Source organism: Pygoscelis adeliae, unplaced genomic scaffold, assembly GCF_000699105.1.
Source record: "Pygoscelis adeliae isolate BGI_AS28 unplaced genomic scaffold, ASM69910v1 Scaffold398, whole genome shotgun sequence".
NCBI classification, from domain to species: Eukaryota; Metazoa; Chordata; class Aves; order Sphenisciformes; family Spheniscidae; genus Pygoscelis; species Pygoscelis adeliae.
This window is the reverse complement of record NW_008825319.1, coordinates 127,100-142,246: the sequence shown is the minus strand read 5'-3', so window position 1 is coordinate 142,246 and position 15,147 is coordinate 127,100. Positions and strand designations below refer to the sequence as shown.

Here is a 15,147-nt window from a genome sequence, read left to right as displayed (position 1 = left end):
GCTGAATTCTAATATTGCTATTAATCACGAGCACTGAAGCCATCATAACACGTCACTTAGTAACAGAGACAGTAAGTGATTAACACATCTTTTGCTAAAATATTGTTCCTTTAGAACTATGTCAACATCAGTAGAAAGTACCTTTAAAAATTGTCCTACTGGTACTCACTTTGTAATAATATTCAAACTATTGACTTCAAAGAAGGGACTCAAATTGCTACAATATAACAGTATCTTCTCCTGAGAAAAGCAATGGAAAGACCACTGTGACAGCAAAACTGTTTTCTGAGATGAAAACTACTATTTAAAGGCACGAACCTACAGTCTTATGCCACAGTATTCAAAGTTATTAGATTTTTTTAAATAGACATTCACAGAAGCTACTTAATCAGTGCTTGTTAGAAAAACAGAGCCAGCTCAATAACCAGACTGTGTACCAAAGTTATGAAACAGAAACCCGTCAGCATAGATTTAATATTTTTTTCTCCTATTAACATAATTATTTCCTACTCAGTAAAAATGAAAATGACATGTTAGCATTTCAAAAACACAAGAAAATGACCCTCTAGGCTTTATATGACTATCAAAACAAGCAGCAGTACTTTATTTGCAAATTATCGTGCATGAAATGATCGACTCAGCAAGTTTACCAGTCAACAAAGTGTGTGCTCTACCAGTTATAATCAATTTACATGTAATGATATGTCTAAATATGAATTTAGATGAGTTCTTGTCATTTCATGTTGATCAGCTGCTTTATCATCACAGATATGGACAGTGACCATAGTTAATGTTGTAGAAACAGCAGAGCATGCACAAGTTCCATGAGCCAATGGTAACCAAACACGAAGAAATTTGTTTTCATATAAAAAGACAGCCTCTGACTGCTAAGCCATGTTTATTTTCCAGTCAAGTTAACAAAAATACTTTCTAAGAGGTTATTTCCAGGCATTTGCTGTATGTGCCATGTCCACAGTGAATATACAGTATGAATCACAACAGTTTTCTCACCTCGTAACCTCCTGGATTTCTCTTTCAGTGTATGAAAAGAACCCTGAGGCTGCCACAGAATAAAGAACATTTCAATATCATCCCTGTTGTATATAAACATACATTATTAGGACCCGCAAAAGGATTATGCTGGAGATTAAGACAATTCTAGTTTCTTTAACGGCACGTTAGTCACATCCCTGCACAACAATCTTTAATACAATCATCAGAAATTTAAAATAATTGGGGCAAGTGAAATCAAGTTCCTTCACAGCAGACCATGCTGATCAGATGATATGTTGGAAGAATGCAAGACAAAGCCAGGTTTAACATACAAGAATGCATAATTAAAGGCTGGCCTCAAAAGTGTCTTCATTCAATACAATTAAATGAATATAATGGCAATGACTTCATCAAAAGGACACCATTATGTGCTAAAGTTAATTTCATTTTACTTAGAATAGTGAAAGTCAGATAAATAAAGCTTAACATTTTCCAAACACTAATCCATTTAATTTCCCTTACCTCTATTAATAACGTACATATTCAGGTAGTATACTTAAATATAGTTTTTACTGATATACAGAATCATTTTAGTGCGTATTTGTTACAATTTCTTATTTTTGGTGTTCTGTAGTTGCTTTTGTTTTGATAGAATGACACAGCAGATTTATACTTAACATCACATATAGGTTTTGTCTATATAAAGAATTTACAAAGCTTTTCCAATTGTGGAATAGTACATTTCATATATATGAAATTTTAAAAATGCTGCATGCAATCTGTGACCTTGCCAATACACAGATCAACCTTCAGAAACTGTAATGAGCATGAGTTGACACACATTTCTATCTGGGCCCAGTACAAGTATGGACACATCCAAAATGTTGTAACATCAGTATGATACGCTTTTACTTTGGTGGTTGTGATATTCCAGGTGCGGATGCAAAGTGCACCTTAATGGTCCTCATAGCAGTACTTTTATCCCACTGTATTTTAAAGGCATCAGCGTCTTTTATTCTCCCTTGTAGCGAGGAGGTCTCTTCTCCTTAAATGCAAGAAGACCTTCAATTCTATCTTTTGTTGGAATAGTCTGCAATGAGCAGAGTAACAACTCATTATTGCCACCAAAAACAACGACAAGAAAAATATTTTCATACAAATCCTAGATCTTCAATGCATCCAACATGCAACATATAATACAACAGAAAAATGGAAACTAAAATGTCTAGTCAGATACAGGAAAGTACCAGACACTTCAAAGGCACAATATAAGGCTAAGAAACAATTTGGGAGAAGAAGGAGTATCTTTTCTCCAAACAGATAACTGTGAGAAACTCTTTAGGGTTTATTTTTGAGTTTTTGGTGGGGTCTTTCTGGGGGGTTGTGGTGGGGTAGGTTATTAATCAGATCACCATATATTTTATATAAGCATCTAATGCTGATGCTTCTATTTCCATGATCAAAAACTCGTCTCAAAGTCCAAGAACATACAAACTCAAATACATCATTCCCATGTTTCGCTGGCGAAGAGGTTTGTCTCGATGTTCTGTTGGTTGGCACATATGCCATTAGTGGCACATGCTAATGAAATGCTCTTCATGCTATTTCATATTAAACCAAAACAAAGAAAAAGCAAGGCAGTTCTTGGACTAGATGCATGGCAGTGTATGACTGGCTAGGTATATGTCTGGTAGTGCTTCACTACCTTCACCCTAACAGTCTTGGCAGGGACGTATTTTTGTCCTAAACTACATCTCCTTCCTTAAATTCCTGACAAAAACAGAGTAAGTAGAAGAAAGGTCTAACTACAACGCCAAAATATTTTTAGAAGAAATCATTGAGCAATTTCTAGTTGAATTTCTGCATGTTTCATAACAGACAAAGCCTGTTTTCTGTTTTTTTTCGTGTAAGCATAGTTACATACCTGAGCGTAACAAGCTTCTTCAATTGCTAAACCTGTTACTAAGTCGACCTGAGGAAAAGAATACAATGTTTTTTAAAAGCATATTTTTATATATTTATTATATATTATTTCCTGACAGCTAACTTAAATACTGTGTTTCTATATGCAACATACTAAAACACTTCTGCAAAGTTCTACACTACTTTTACACAGAAATGCTACACTACCATGTGGTGAGAGTGGTTAGTATTTCTGTAACAGTTTCTTTATTTTGTGATACAATTAGTATGTAATACACTGTCAAAACAATGGATGGTCTTCACTACAAATCATCAGGACTAAAAACCATTAGCTACTTCCACATTTGTAATCACTTCATTTACTACGGAGGAAAAGATTTAATGTACTGCATGATTCCTCAAAAATTGTTCTGAAACAAGTTATCTTCAAAATGTCACATAAGAACATGATGCCATGCCACAAAATAAACACAAATTCAAGTTTAAAGGGATTTAAAATAAAAAGAAGAGGCCAATGGCCACCCTGCATCCATCACCTTGTTTTAGTAACATTTTTTCCTTTGTGAGCTGGTCTGAACAGCTTAAAAGGCTGAATTTTCCCCTAACTACTTCTCCGCCTGTCTTAAGCATCAGCTGCTGCAGAACTTAGCAGCTCTCCACGTGGCCACTGAAAGGACCTTAGCTATGTGCCACAAGCAATTTGCCAAGGGGAGATAAGCTACAGGATAGATTACCAAAGAAAGCCCTGAAATCACTGCCATGGAAGGTTTGTAACAGCAGCTTTAATGAACATTTTGTTTGATTGGTTTTGATACAGTAGATCTTGTCTTGGGGCCTCAAGATTAAACTAGATGATCCTTCAGGGTCCTTCTAACTCTATTGTCCCTAAGTCTATAAACATCGTGATTTTGACCTTTCAGTCCACTATATCTGGTAGGTAGATAATTTAGCTTGTAGCATTTTGAACTTTTGGGGTACCACTGAAATAAATCTTGAATCCTGTCATTACTTGCTGTGGAAACCTAACAAACATACGCTTTGCACAACAGCATCTGAGGCCAAAACTTACTGGTGGTACGCTTTGCTGAACTCAATAATATCACTGGTTGCTTTTGAGACTTTAAGAAAAAAAGGACCATTCTCAAATTTGTCTTCTTGGATTCAGGTGTTGCATGCGGTGCGATCCCCTTTCCCTTGTCCCAGGTTGAGGTATAACGTGCCCTGGTGCAGAACTTATGCATGTGCTTAACTTTAAGTATGAATAGTCCTGCTGAGCTCAGCAAGATGATTCACAAGCCTAAAGTAAAACGCATGTCTGGACGTGTTCAGGGCTGGATTTTAACAAGCTTTAGAGCTAGGTCAATAGTGTTCGAGATGGAGTGGCAATCAGAATCAAATATGAAATCAGACTCCAGATATAATTTTAACACTAACCTCTATTAAACTATTAAAAATAATTAACATGCCTTTTGGCCTTTAACTCTATTAGTTAATAAACACTGAGAGTATTGACAGACTTGACAGAGTATGACTGAGGTTTTTTTCTGCCCAGCATTTGAAATACAACTTGTTCATAGTAGTTTATGTTTACTTTCTAGTATTAATTATTAACAGAGTGCACTACTCCTGGACAGACATGAGATTACTAAGCCTCGCTACGGAAATCAGCATCAAGCCTAGTCTCAGGAGTCTGAGACATAAAAAAAAATGCATTTCACCTTTTAAAAACTTTTGACCAAACAGATTTTGAAAGACTATACACTGAGAAACTAAAAACAGTTCTAGAAAAAAAATCACCACAGTAGACATGTTGCCAGCCTGACTTCTGCTTACTCTTATGGAAAGTACAGATCCTTACCTCCATTCCCTGATTGATGGCCAGTTTTGCAACTCTCATTGCTACTGGTCCCTAAAATGAAAGAAAAAGCTTATTTACATATCATCAAAATCTACCAGATTATGCAGTGACGAGTCTGCACATCAATTTTCTTATATTGGGACTTTCTAGACTTTGGACTTTTATTAAATTTATAGTAAATAGTTCAAATATCCTAAATTACATCACTATAGCAGACATTTGCTTCCAAACTGATAAGTTTCAATATTGAGGAAAAGTGAAATTATACTATTTTCAAAAGAATTAATTAAAGCAGTGTGTTTGGTTTATGTTTCAAAGGTGCTGAGCATGTCCACTTTTGTCAAGCTTGCTCAATTCCTTTCAAAACACAGCTCAGAATGGCCACCCTAAGAGACATCATTATAGGCCTTCACAAGGTCAATCTTACGTCCCTGTTATCACACAATGGAGACACATGAAATTATGAGATAATGAAACAAAATGAATTGATGCAGCTTCAAACCTAAAGTATGCTACCACAAAGCCTGCCACTGCTCAAGTGATGACACTTTTCCATGAATGACTGAGGTCCCCTGCGAGCAGAGGGGTTTCCACCCTCCTCCTCCAATGTGCTGCAGAACAGCAAGACATCTTTGGGCATCGCCTCAGTCCTGTGCCTAGCCATCAGCATCAGCTTCTGAATGTTCAGACATTGCTTTAGAGAAGTGGCCTGCTGCTTTTGGAAAAACCAATGCTCTTGAGCTGGTTCCAATGCGAAGTTGTAACTATAAATCAACCTTCCAGAATCACTGTATGTTAAAATTTTTACTGTATTTTTCATATTTGTCTTTCTACGAGGGTGTTCAAGACACAAATAACCAACGTTAAATACCATATTTAATCTGTAACATTTTCCATTGTCAATGAAAAATTTTGGCTGTTACACTTGTGATCGAATAAAGTGGTTTACCAATTATTTTCTTCTTCTGCCTCCTATGAATTTGCTACCTGGGACCCTTCACTTGACAAGCAGATTCATCAAAAGCTCCAAACTCACATTCCTACTCTGAATAAACAGCTTGCAGTCTATGGCAGCAGGGGAACAGGTAGCAATCAGCTAACACAAAAAGACTCCTGTAAGGGTCTGTCCTTTTTTCGGCAGGGATGGAGTTAATTTCCTTCCTGGTAGCTGGTACAGTGCTGGGTTTTGGACTTAGGATGAGAACAAAGTTGATAACACACCCATGTTTTAGTTGTTGCTAGGTAGCGCTTACACCAGTCAAGGACTCTTCAGCTTCCCGTGCTCTACCGACTGAGCTCTTCCAACTCTCTCCCCCATCCCACCGGGGAGGGGGCGTGTGTGAGCAAGCAGCTGTGTGGTGCTCAGTTGCCGACTGAGGTTAAACCAAGACAGACCTATACTTAAACTTCTTACTAAAATTTTCAAGTTCTAAAGCACAGGAATTCAGCAAATCCCATTTCAATTCTTTTACAAAAGACAGAGATAGGAAGTCACTTAGAATGAATGATAATAAGACCATGATTCTTTCATCAAGCCTATACACAAAAGACAGAAAGCAAACGTTCCACTAGTAAATGGGTCTGGCTTTAATACTGAAATTACTTTTAGCTTTATGTTTTCAAAATGAGAGTTACACTGAGATACGTCCACTTTCATATGGACCTTTTCGTCTCTCTTCTGAAGTGTACAACAGCAACAGAATAAGCTATTGAGATAATTGCCTTATTAAAAGAAAACCCTTACACTATTTTTTTGTTTAAAACTTGAAAGCCAAAATACACAATACTTACACAGACCATATCATGACAATATAAAGATTGACAGAGTTTTTTTGCATCACTATGAAATAACTACCAAATAACACCACTCAATACACGAGAGAGAAAACTTCTGACTGCTTTCCACATAACTAGAATGGCTTTTTAATACATAACTTCATGACAGTTTTTCTTAATACAGCTGGTTCTTTTTCAGTCTTAATGTTTGGTGCAAACTAAAAACTAAAATCAAAATAATTTGTTTTACCTGAGGTAAAAATTCTCTTGCCAGAGCTAATGCTCTTCTGTATGCAGCATCCCCTGCTTCATTCTGTTCTACCACATGGCTAATCAATCCTATTGATTTTGCTTCTTCACCATCTACAATACGTGCAGAGAAGATTAGTTCTTTTGCCAAAGACACTCCAATTGTGCGAGGTAATCTCTGTGTCCCCCCTAAGGTTTGGAAAAAGAGAAAATGGAAGTATTAGTTTCCCATCCATTTATACCACAAATGTAGATGCCTTGTTCAGTTCAAATATTTTCATTTTTAATTCCATAAACAATTATATGAACACACAGAAATTAAACTATCATACAAAGGCATTCCTAAATGCCTTCTTCAGTTTTGAAACTACATCTAAAATGAAAACAAGTGCTCTGTTTCTTAGAAAGACATGTAAATAACTGAAAAGAGGTAATATTAATAAAGATTCTGTTCGATTACAGACAAGTTACCTTATTCACATCAGCCAAAAGCTGAAGGAAAACTACTTACCAGTAATTATCATATCCAAAAACTCTGCTTCTTTTTAACAATCTGTGTATTTTTATGCTATTAATCACCACACTATGAACACTTTTTGAAGAACTATACTTAAAAAGAATATATAACAAGACTGTAGTTCATGCTAAAATTTGCATATTTTAGGGACAATAAAAATTTATACGTAAACTAAACTAAAACCACTAGGCAAGGTCTTTAAAAAGCCATGGTTTTGCCTCTTTTTACTTCCATATTATTGTTAAAGCCTGATTACAAAAAACTAGGGAAGGACAACGGCAGGTGTGGATCAGCAGAGAAAGGCACCTAACTTTAGTTAGCTTTTCTTACTACGATCTTTGGCAGATCAGCGTTTGCAGAAGGTCAATAAGCAGTAACTACATTAACCAGACATGTGAAGATTGCTTAGCTGGACTAACAATTAGCTTTCCAGAACTGACAAACAACAAGAAATGTGGGAATAATCATTATCAAAACAGAAGAAGTAGATTCAATCACAAAAGCGGATGTTTGTATGAATTAAAACAGTGGAAATGGCCTTTATCCAGAAGAAAAGACTTTGAAAATATACAAGCTCTACCATTTTGACATGGATTTGAGACAAATATTCAATTTATATAGACAGTCTGTAAGGAAAAATATCTTTCCAAACAGCTATTTCTGCAAGACCACGCTAATATATTCAAATATCAATATATGTATATATGCAAGAGGAATATTTATAGGAGGTGTTCAAAGGGAGGTGGTACAATAATGGATAAAGGTGTTCAACTAACATAAAATAGATCAATTTCCACTAGATAATGGTGGACTAAGCCAGCATTTTATTGAAGCCATTCACTTCTCTTACTGATGTTTCCTGAAAATACTTTAAATACATCTCTGAGACAAATAAACTGACTGGAAACAAACAAAAAGTTTTTGTGATTCAATGATTCAGCTTTCAACTATTGTTTTTTATGAATCACAAGCTTCAGTACTACTGTATTGCTTTCTATAAAAACAGACCTGTCTTTGAACACATTACATCACACAAAAATGCAGAAGGTTTGGGGCATTTCTGCCTTATGCCTTTCTAGATTATTACAAAATCATGATCTATAACAAAAACTGAGATATATTTTTTGGGCTGAAACTGGAGGAGTTAAAAAAATGCTTACACTCATAACAGTTAAAATAAAATTTGTAGAACAACAACATTAGTAAATACAATGTCATATTCTCTATGGTCCTACCATTCTGAAAGGATTTTAGCAAGACTGTCCTAATGGTCAAGGGCAACAGGCAACAGCAAGAGGAACTCCTGTTCAATAAATTCTGCTAATTCTGCTATTTGTACAGCTAAGCCAGCAATAGTGCTAGGGGGAAAATTTTGCTGACCGCATAATTTAGAGAAAGCCCCTACTCTAGGGCATTTTGATGAAGGGGGGGAGGGCGCAGGGGAGACTAAAACCAAACCCCTTGTGAAATACTACAAACTAAGCCTTCCTATTAGCCTTGGCTGCCTCACTGGTGAGGTTCACAGAGAATGACTAAAGCTGTAGCTATCAACCTTTATATCAAACTACATGCCATAAAAATGTGAGCTGTGTTTTCAAGAAGCTTGCTGCTTCTGATACTGCGCTGTACCACCATCACCACAAACAAACATTTACTGGCTTTTTTTGTTTTAAATACCGAACATGTCTTTTAATTTCTCACCCAAAGAAGCTGTCACACCCTAATCAATGTCTAGCCTTATACACATTTTAAGTGTACATCAGAACATAGCAAATGTCTACCCTGATTCTCTTTAAGAATAGTTTAGTCATAAGTTATTTCTTTCACCAAAGTAATGGAATCTAGAAAAGCATCAGGTTTGGCTTTTGGTTAAAGAAAACTATTTGTCCAAATCATAAGACCTGAAACCATATGAGGCTGAACTTACTGACTCCACATCTTCTCCTTCTTCCTTGCTTGCTATGGCTAGTACTTTTTTCTACTTAATTATCTCCCTTTCCTTTACTGTTTTATCTCTTCTATTACTGCTTTTACCAGGAAATGTTGAAAACAAAATTTAATTGAGCAACAATATTTCATAACTTTGACCGAACAATGGATATGTTTAAGCATGAAATAGTGTTTATAGATGAAAAAAAGTGTTCTTGCCAGTGTCTTACACAATAATGATTAAAGAGCAAAAAAAGCAGACTATAGTCTATGTTGTTTGGCTGCCTCCTACACTGCAAAGCCATTAAGCAGAGGAGCATATTCTTTGATTAATATTCACAGAACAGAAGCCAACAGTTCAGTGCATCAATCATATATATTCAGTAGTAGGAATAAGATATATGCACACACAAAAGCAGTAAGACCCAATTAATCAAATGCAAACAACACACCAAAATACGTCCAACACACCAAAGTTACATCCATTTATGAAGAAAAGACAGAGAGTACGCTGCAGATAGATGTTCTGTTTTGGTAATACACAAAGAACATATAATGCCTGCCAACTACAATCAGAGCTAAAGGAAGTAACACCCAGTCTTCAAAGACATTACTTAACCAAGGCATTTCATCTAAATGTAGAGCAGAATTTGATGGAAGAATAGTTGTTGCATCTTCACAAATTTAATGACATGTTATTTCAAGGACTAGTGATCTGGTATTACTCACTGTGTTGGTAAAAGTATTTGACATATAGTTGCAATGTAAATGCGTTCTTATCTGAGACGGTATATATTCGATGTTGTAATAATTGTAAACAGCAGTTTTAGATGACACTCTAGTTCATGTGAAAAGACACAGTAAATACAAGACTGCTAAGTTCTGCTATGAAAATTTTTAAACAGTATTTTTTTTCTTTAAAAAATAGTGGATTGTGTATGAATATTTATTTACTGTCAGTAATTCATCAATTACAAAATATGTACACAACTGGTTTGGATTAAGGGAATTACGTGATAAATTCCCAAGAGAATATCCAACAAGATGAAGCAACTAGCTTACTGGAAATAGATTCATCATTCTGGCAGAGAATATCTACAGTCAGTAGTTTCTCATAGCTCAAGGCTCTGTCAAAACATATTGGAAAAAATCATGTTCTGACAAAAAATCCAAACTTTAATTCAGTAATAATCCTGTTTATTAAATCAAGTAAAAATGAGTCTTTCTATCCTATCCTATTCTAACCTTCCTACCACGAGCTTTGTTCAATTCGCATTAGATTGATTTAACTGACAGGTTTCTAGATTTCTTTTTTCAAAGACTACTGTGCATTTCTAATGTTTTATTAATAGTCAATGGTGAAAGCAAAGTCTGTCAGCCACAAACTTTCTAATTATTCAAGTCAGTCAAGAAACGGCTCAAATGTATCCTTGCAATTCTTTTGCAGAAAGCTGTAAGGAGTAGATTTTTCCCCTTTCCATTGAAACTCATAGAAACATGGAGCGCAGAAACCTGCTGTTCATAATAGCAAATCCTTAACAATATGAGCCCATAAATAAACTAACATAGATAAAATTATTATTTTAATGTAATACTTTTCAGTCGTGTAAGTCATATTTTAAAAGTCTGTGTAACAAACATATTTTCCTCTTTTAAGGTACCTGCCATCCATTGGTAAGTTAAGCAATTTTCCAAATATTAAACACTCTAAAAGCCTAAACACTCTACCAGGACAATATTTAACACCAAGTTTCCAACAGATTATTTCCCAGATTAGGCCTTGATCCTGCAAAGTTGTACATGTTTTAGCTAACTTAAATCCAGGTATAAACCTTTATGGACTCAGATATCCCAGACCCTTTCACAGAAGAAAACATGAAGAGCCCTTCACCGGCACAAACTGGATAACTGACTAACAACCTAAAACAGCTTAGACAGGGAAAGACACCAACGAAGGTGCAAGTGACAGGCTGAAAATGGGATGGAGAGGAAAAGAAACAAAACATTGCCTCTGTAAGGAGAAAAAAGCACTGAGCTGGCGAAGAGTAGGCGGTAGGTGAGGCTGCTCTCACGTCTGGCCATGTAAGTCATTGTTTAGAAGAAGAGTGGAGAGCAAAGCCTGAGACAGTGGCCTGAGGCTGACTCAGAGGTTGCCCCAGGGTCTGTGATGACTCTGAAGAGAAGCTGTTTGAGCGCAACTTCACAGTAGGCTGCCAAAAGGGATCGTGGAAGTCTGGCTTGCCAGTCAAGCCGAAGAAAGCCCTGTAGGAACGCCAGACACAACCCTACCCGAGGTTGAAGAGGTAGGATGACCTGCTACGTACGCCAGCCTGGCAGTGGCAAACCCCAGCTCCAAAACTGCCAACTTAATTTGCAAATCAGTCCTTAATTTTCACAATCCGTTTTATTCATCTGCGGCTATGGATTGGTTTCTTTAAAAACCTATCTGAAAAACGCCTAGAATATACCAAACCACCATGCGTGGGTGGCTTGAAGATGGCAGCTTGAATCAGAAGAATGTAGTACTCGGCTTGAAGATGTACGAACGCTTACGATGCATGACAGAAAGTGTAAACACACTTTCAGAATTCACTAGCAGTTAAATAATCACAGCTTTTGTACAGAAAGATGAAATCATCAAGTAATTTAGAAAAACTAATTTATTTTCAAAATAAGTAATCCTCTTGTAGATTGAGAAAGATAGAAGACAGTTTCCCAGCAGACAGCTGCATACATGAAATGAATGGAACCAAAAAATGCATCTGGAACCTGATTTTTATAAAATGGACTCCACTTCAAAAGGGATTCTGCATCTCGTGTAAGGAGCTTACTCCACATTTCCCTCACAAGCGTGGTACAACTGACTGCACGGACTCCACTGTCAGACTAAACACCGCTTGACAAGCACAGATCTGCACTACTGCCCATGGACTTCCAGGGCTCATGCTATTAGCAATGTGCACACTGACAGTCTGCCTTATTTTTTTTAAACTGAAATTATTTGAGGAAGAAAAGAGAAATGCCTAAGGCCATTAATCTACTTAATAACTTTTACTTAAATGTAAACAAATGCAACAAGCATGAACACACACAGATATTTGGTAAGGCCACGTGCCTTCCTATTACTCCAGACAGGAACTTGGTCTTATTGTTGTTTGGGAATGCAATGACGGAAAGTGAACTTAAAAGAAATTCAAAAGTACATACACATTAAAACATAACTCATCTTGCTGCAGATAGAAATTAATGGCCCAAGAGAAGGCATTTTCCAGTTTCAAAATTACACCCACACATTTATGAAGTCATTACTCAGCTGTAACAACAGGTAGGAGGTTTAGACCAGTGCTGCTCTGTTATGATCATACTTTACAAATCATGTGAGCTTTGAGTAATATTAGGTAAAAACTTTTATTTAACTTGTATTTTAAATAAATAATTTTATAGTCCATGTTCTTACAGTTTTGGATTGACTATGACAGCTAAAATTCGATTCAAGTGAAAATCAGGACAAAAAAAAAACAGACATAAGAAAAACTATCATTACTTATGACAAATGAAATACAGAAAAATTAATTACCACAGTAGTATCCTATTTTTACTTACATTTTGAATGCAATCATAGTCCCAATTGGGACAATTACCTTAGTTTTTAATGGACAGAATTGAAATAAAGAAACAACAAGCAAAGCAAAAACCAGATTATTAAATCTGAAGTCTTCACTGCTTATGAGCAAGTGACTTGACTGTTTTCCTCATTTCATTGCTCTGCTTATGGAAATCTACCATTTTATTCTTCCACACAGCAAAGAAATCCATCACTCTGCTAACCCTCCCAAACCAATTCCTATTCCTAACCCTATTCTTTCTCCCATCCTGACTACTACCAAATTAATCTGCTTTCAACTGTGCCAAAGTAATGGGGTTTTAAGAATTTACCTCTGAAATTATTCATCCCTGAAATTCTCTGACTTGAGCAGCACTAAAGAAAGGAGAATCGGTGGCTAACAGAATGGGAGCCCAGGGAAAACAGCAAAGCCAACAAGATTGTAGGAGTACACAACCCCGCCCGGTTCAGCTGTCAAATCCCAAGAAGGCAGAGCGCTTCCTCTGCTAATAAATATATCTAAAATGGACTCGTACATATGAAGCATATTTTTCATCTTGAGTAGGACGTCGTCCCAGATGAGGCAGCTACACTGCACCTAGCCTAGTACCTAGGCTATAATATAATGTCTATAACATTTTAAAGTGCTTTGAAAACACAGACTCTACCAAAGAACTGGCCCAATCATTCAAAGCTGGCATGCACTAATCTAACAACATGCAATAAAAAAAGCAAACTCTTCAGTAAATCGGAACTTAATTTTGAGAGACCAAGTCTGATACTCAGAAATACTCCTAACTTTTTCAGCTTGATCTGTTAAGATTTTGTAGCACTATCTAGGAGCACCAGAATGGCATTCTGTTCTTTTTACTTCCCAGACTGATCCTTCTGTTTGTTATTTTACAGTAACAGTTGATACGTGAAGAAATAATCCCTGCTGTTATTAAAAATTCTGTAAGTCACATGAATAATTGAAATGTTATTTTTATTTGTGCATGTTAATTTGTATTCTGAATATTACATTATTTGCTATTCGTTGTAAGTATATCACCTATCTGCAAGAATAATATATTAGAAATTAACAATTAAAATAAATTCATCACAAGTGTAAATATAAACATGCATTCAGTCTATGTTATAGGATATTCTCCATGTGCTAATTTTGATCACCTGAATATTTGCATGCCTAGCTTGAAACAATGAAAAGACTCATTTTTTTCAGAGACACAAGCAGCCTTAGTGACTTCAGCTTCAGGTTTTCATGCTCAATACCTCTGGACTGGCTATCAAAATACTAAAATCAGTGAACTGACACCTAAGAAACTGCAGTTTAAGTGATCTGAACATACCAGGTTAGAAGCCGTATGACACAGGCTGAGAGAGAAGCTACTTTTCCAAAGCCAGGATCAACCTTTACAGGCTCTACAGAAAACTTCTTTATTCACTGTACAAATATGATTCAGTCACTACTCAGCTATACTGAGAGCAGCAGATACAAAGCTTCTAGCTGTATAGCAGACTATACAAAAGACGAGATATTCAAAGACTGAAAGGTTACAAATTCAACATAAACCAAAGCAATTGGAAGAAGACCCAAATTGCTTATTTGTTGATGTCCTTATCAGGAAATAACAACTCTTTACCACTTTCCACTGACCCTTGGTTCCATATATTGCTGTTCAGGATCAACTGAGAGAGGGTAGGTAGGACTAGCACACTGTTTTGAGTTGCACTATTATTAAAAGGCCAGACAATCAATGGTACGTTTAAAATTACTCTTCTTCCCTTGCTGATAAATACTATTTCATTTAATTCACATTGTTAACATTTTAAGAATCAGAATTTTTAAAGACATTACAGTCCGAATTAATTAAAAATTTTCACTTTAATATGCATATAATTTTGTGTAAAGATATAGAACAACTTTAAATGCAAATGGGATAGATTTTCTACTAGGGCAGTTCCTGTGCAACAGTGGACCTACCTCAGTAAGTGCAAACTGGTATTTTAACATTTTATTGTTTGGGAGTACTCAGATGCTATAGCTCTTCCATCACCTTCTGGTCAATTTTTAATTCCTCAAAAAACCCCAAAAGCCAGTAACTGACAGGAAATCAACAAAAAAAGAGATTAAATAAGTGATTATTCCCAGGCTGTAGCTGTCAGACTGTTACAACACTAAGGAAGGGAATTACATTATGAAAACACCTTTTACATTCCTCTCACCTGCTGCTGTGACATAGCAATACAGAAGAGAAGTCACTGTTTATAGCATGCAATGGAAAACGGCTGTATGCA

At 36.1% G+C, this 15,147-nt stretch overlaps 1 protein-coding gene across 1 annotated transcript in view; it reads right to left on the bottom strand.

Moving 5' to 3' along the window:
- Positions 1–346: 346 nt before the first annotated feature.
- Positions 347–15,147, bottom strand: part of AUH (AU RNA binding protein/enoyl-CoA hydratase) — a 114,514-nt gene continuing 99,713 nt past the window's right edge. Inside the window, exons 7-10 of the mRNA XM_009330282.1 lie at positions 6,801–6,988; positions 4,775–4,825; positions 2,918–2,965; positions 347–2,083 (exon numbers count right to left, since the gene is read on the bottom strand). Of these exons, the coding sequence (XP_009328557.1) occupies positions 2,006–2,083; positions 2,918–2,965; positions 4,775–4,825; positions 6,801–6,988 (365 nt within the window). The 3' untranslated portion in view covers positions 347–2,005. The remainder of the gene's footprint in view (positions 2,084–2,917; positions 2,966–4,774; positions 4,826–6,800; positions 6,989–15,147) is intronic.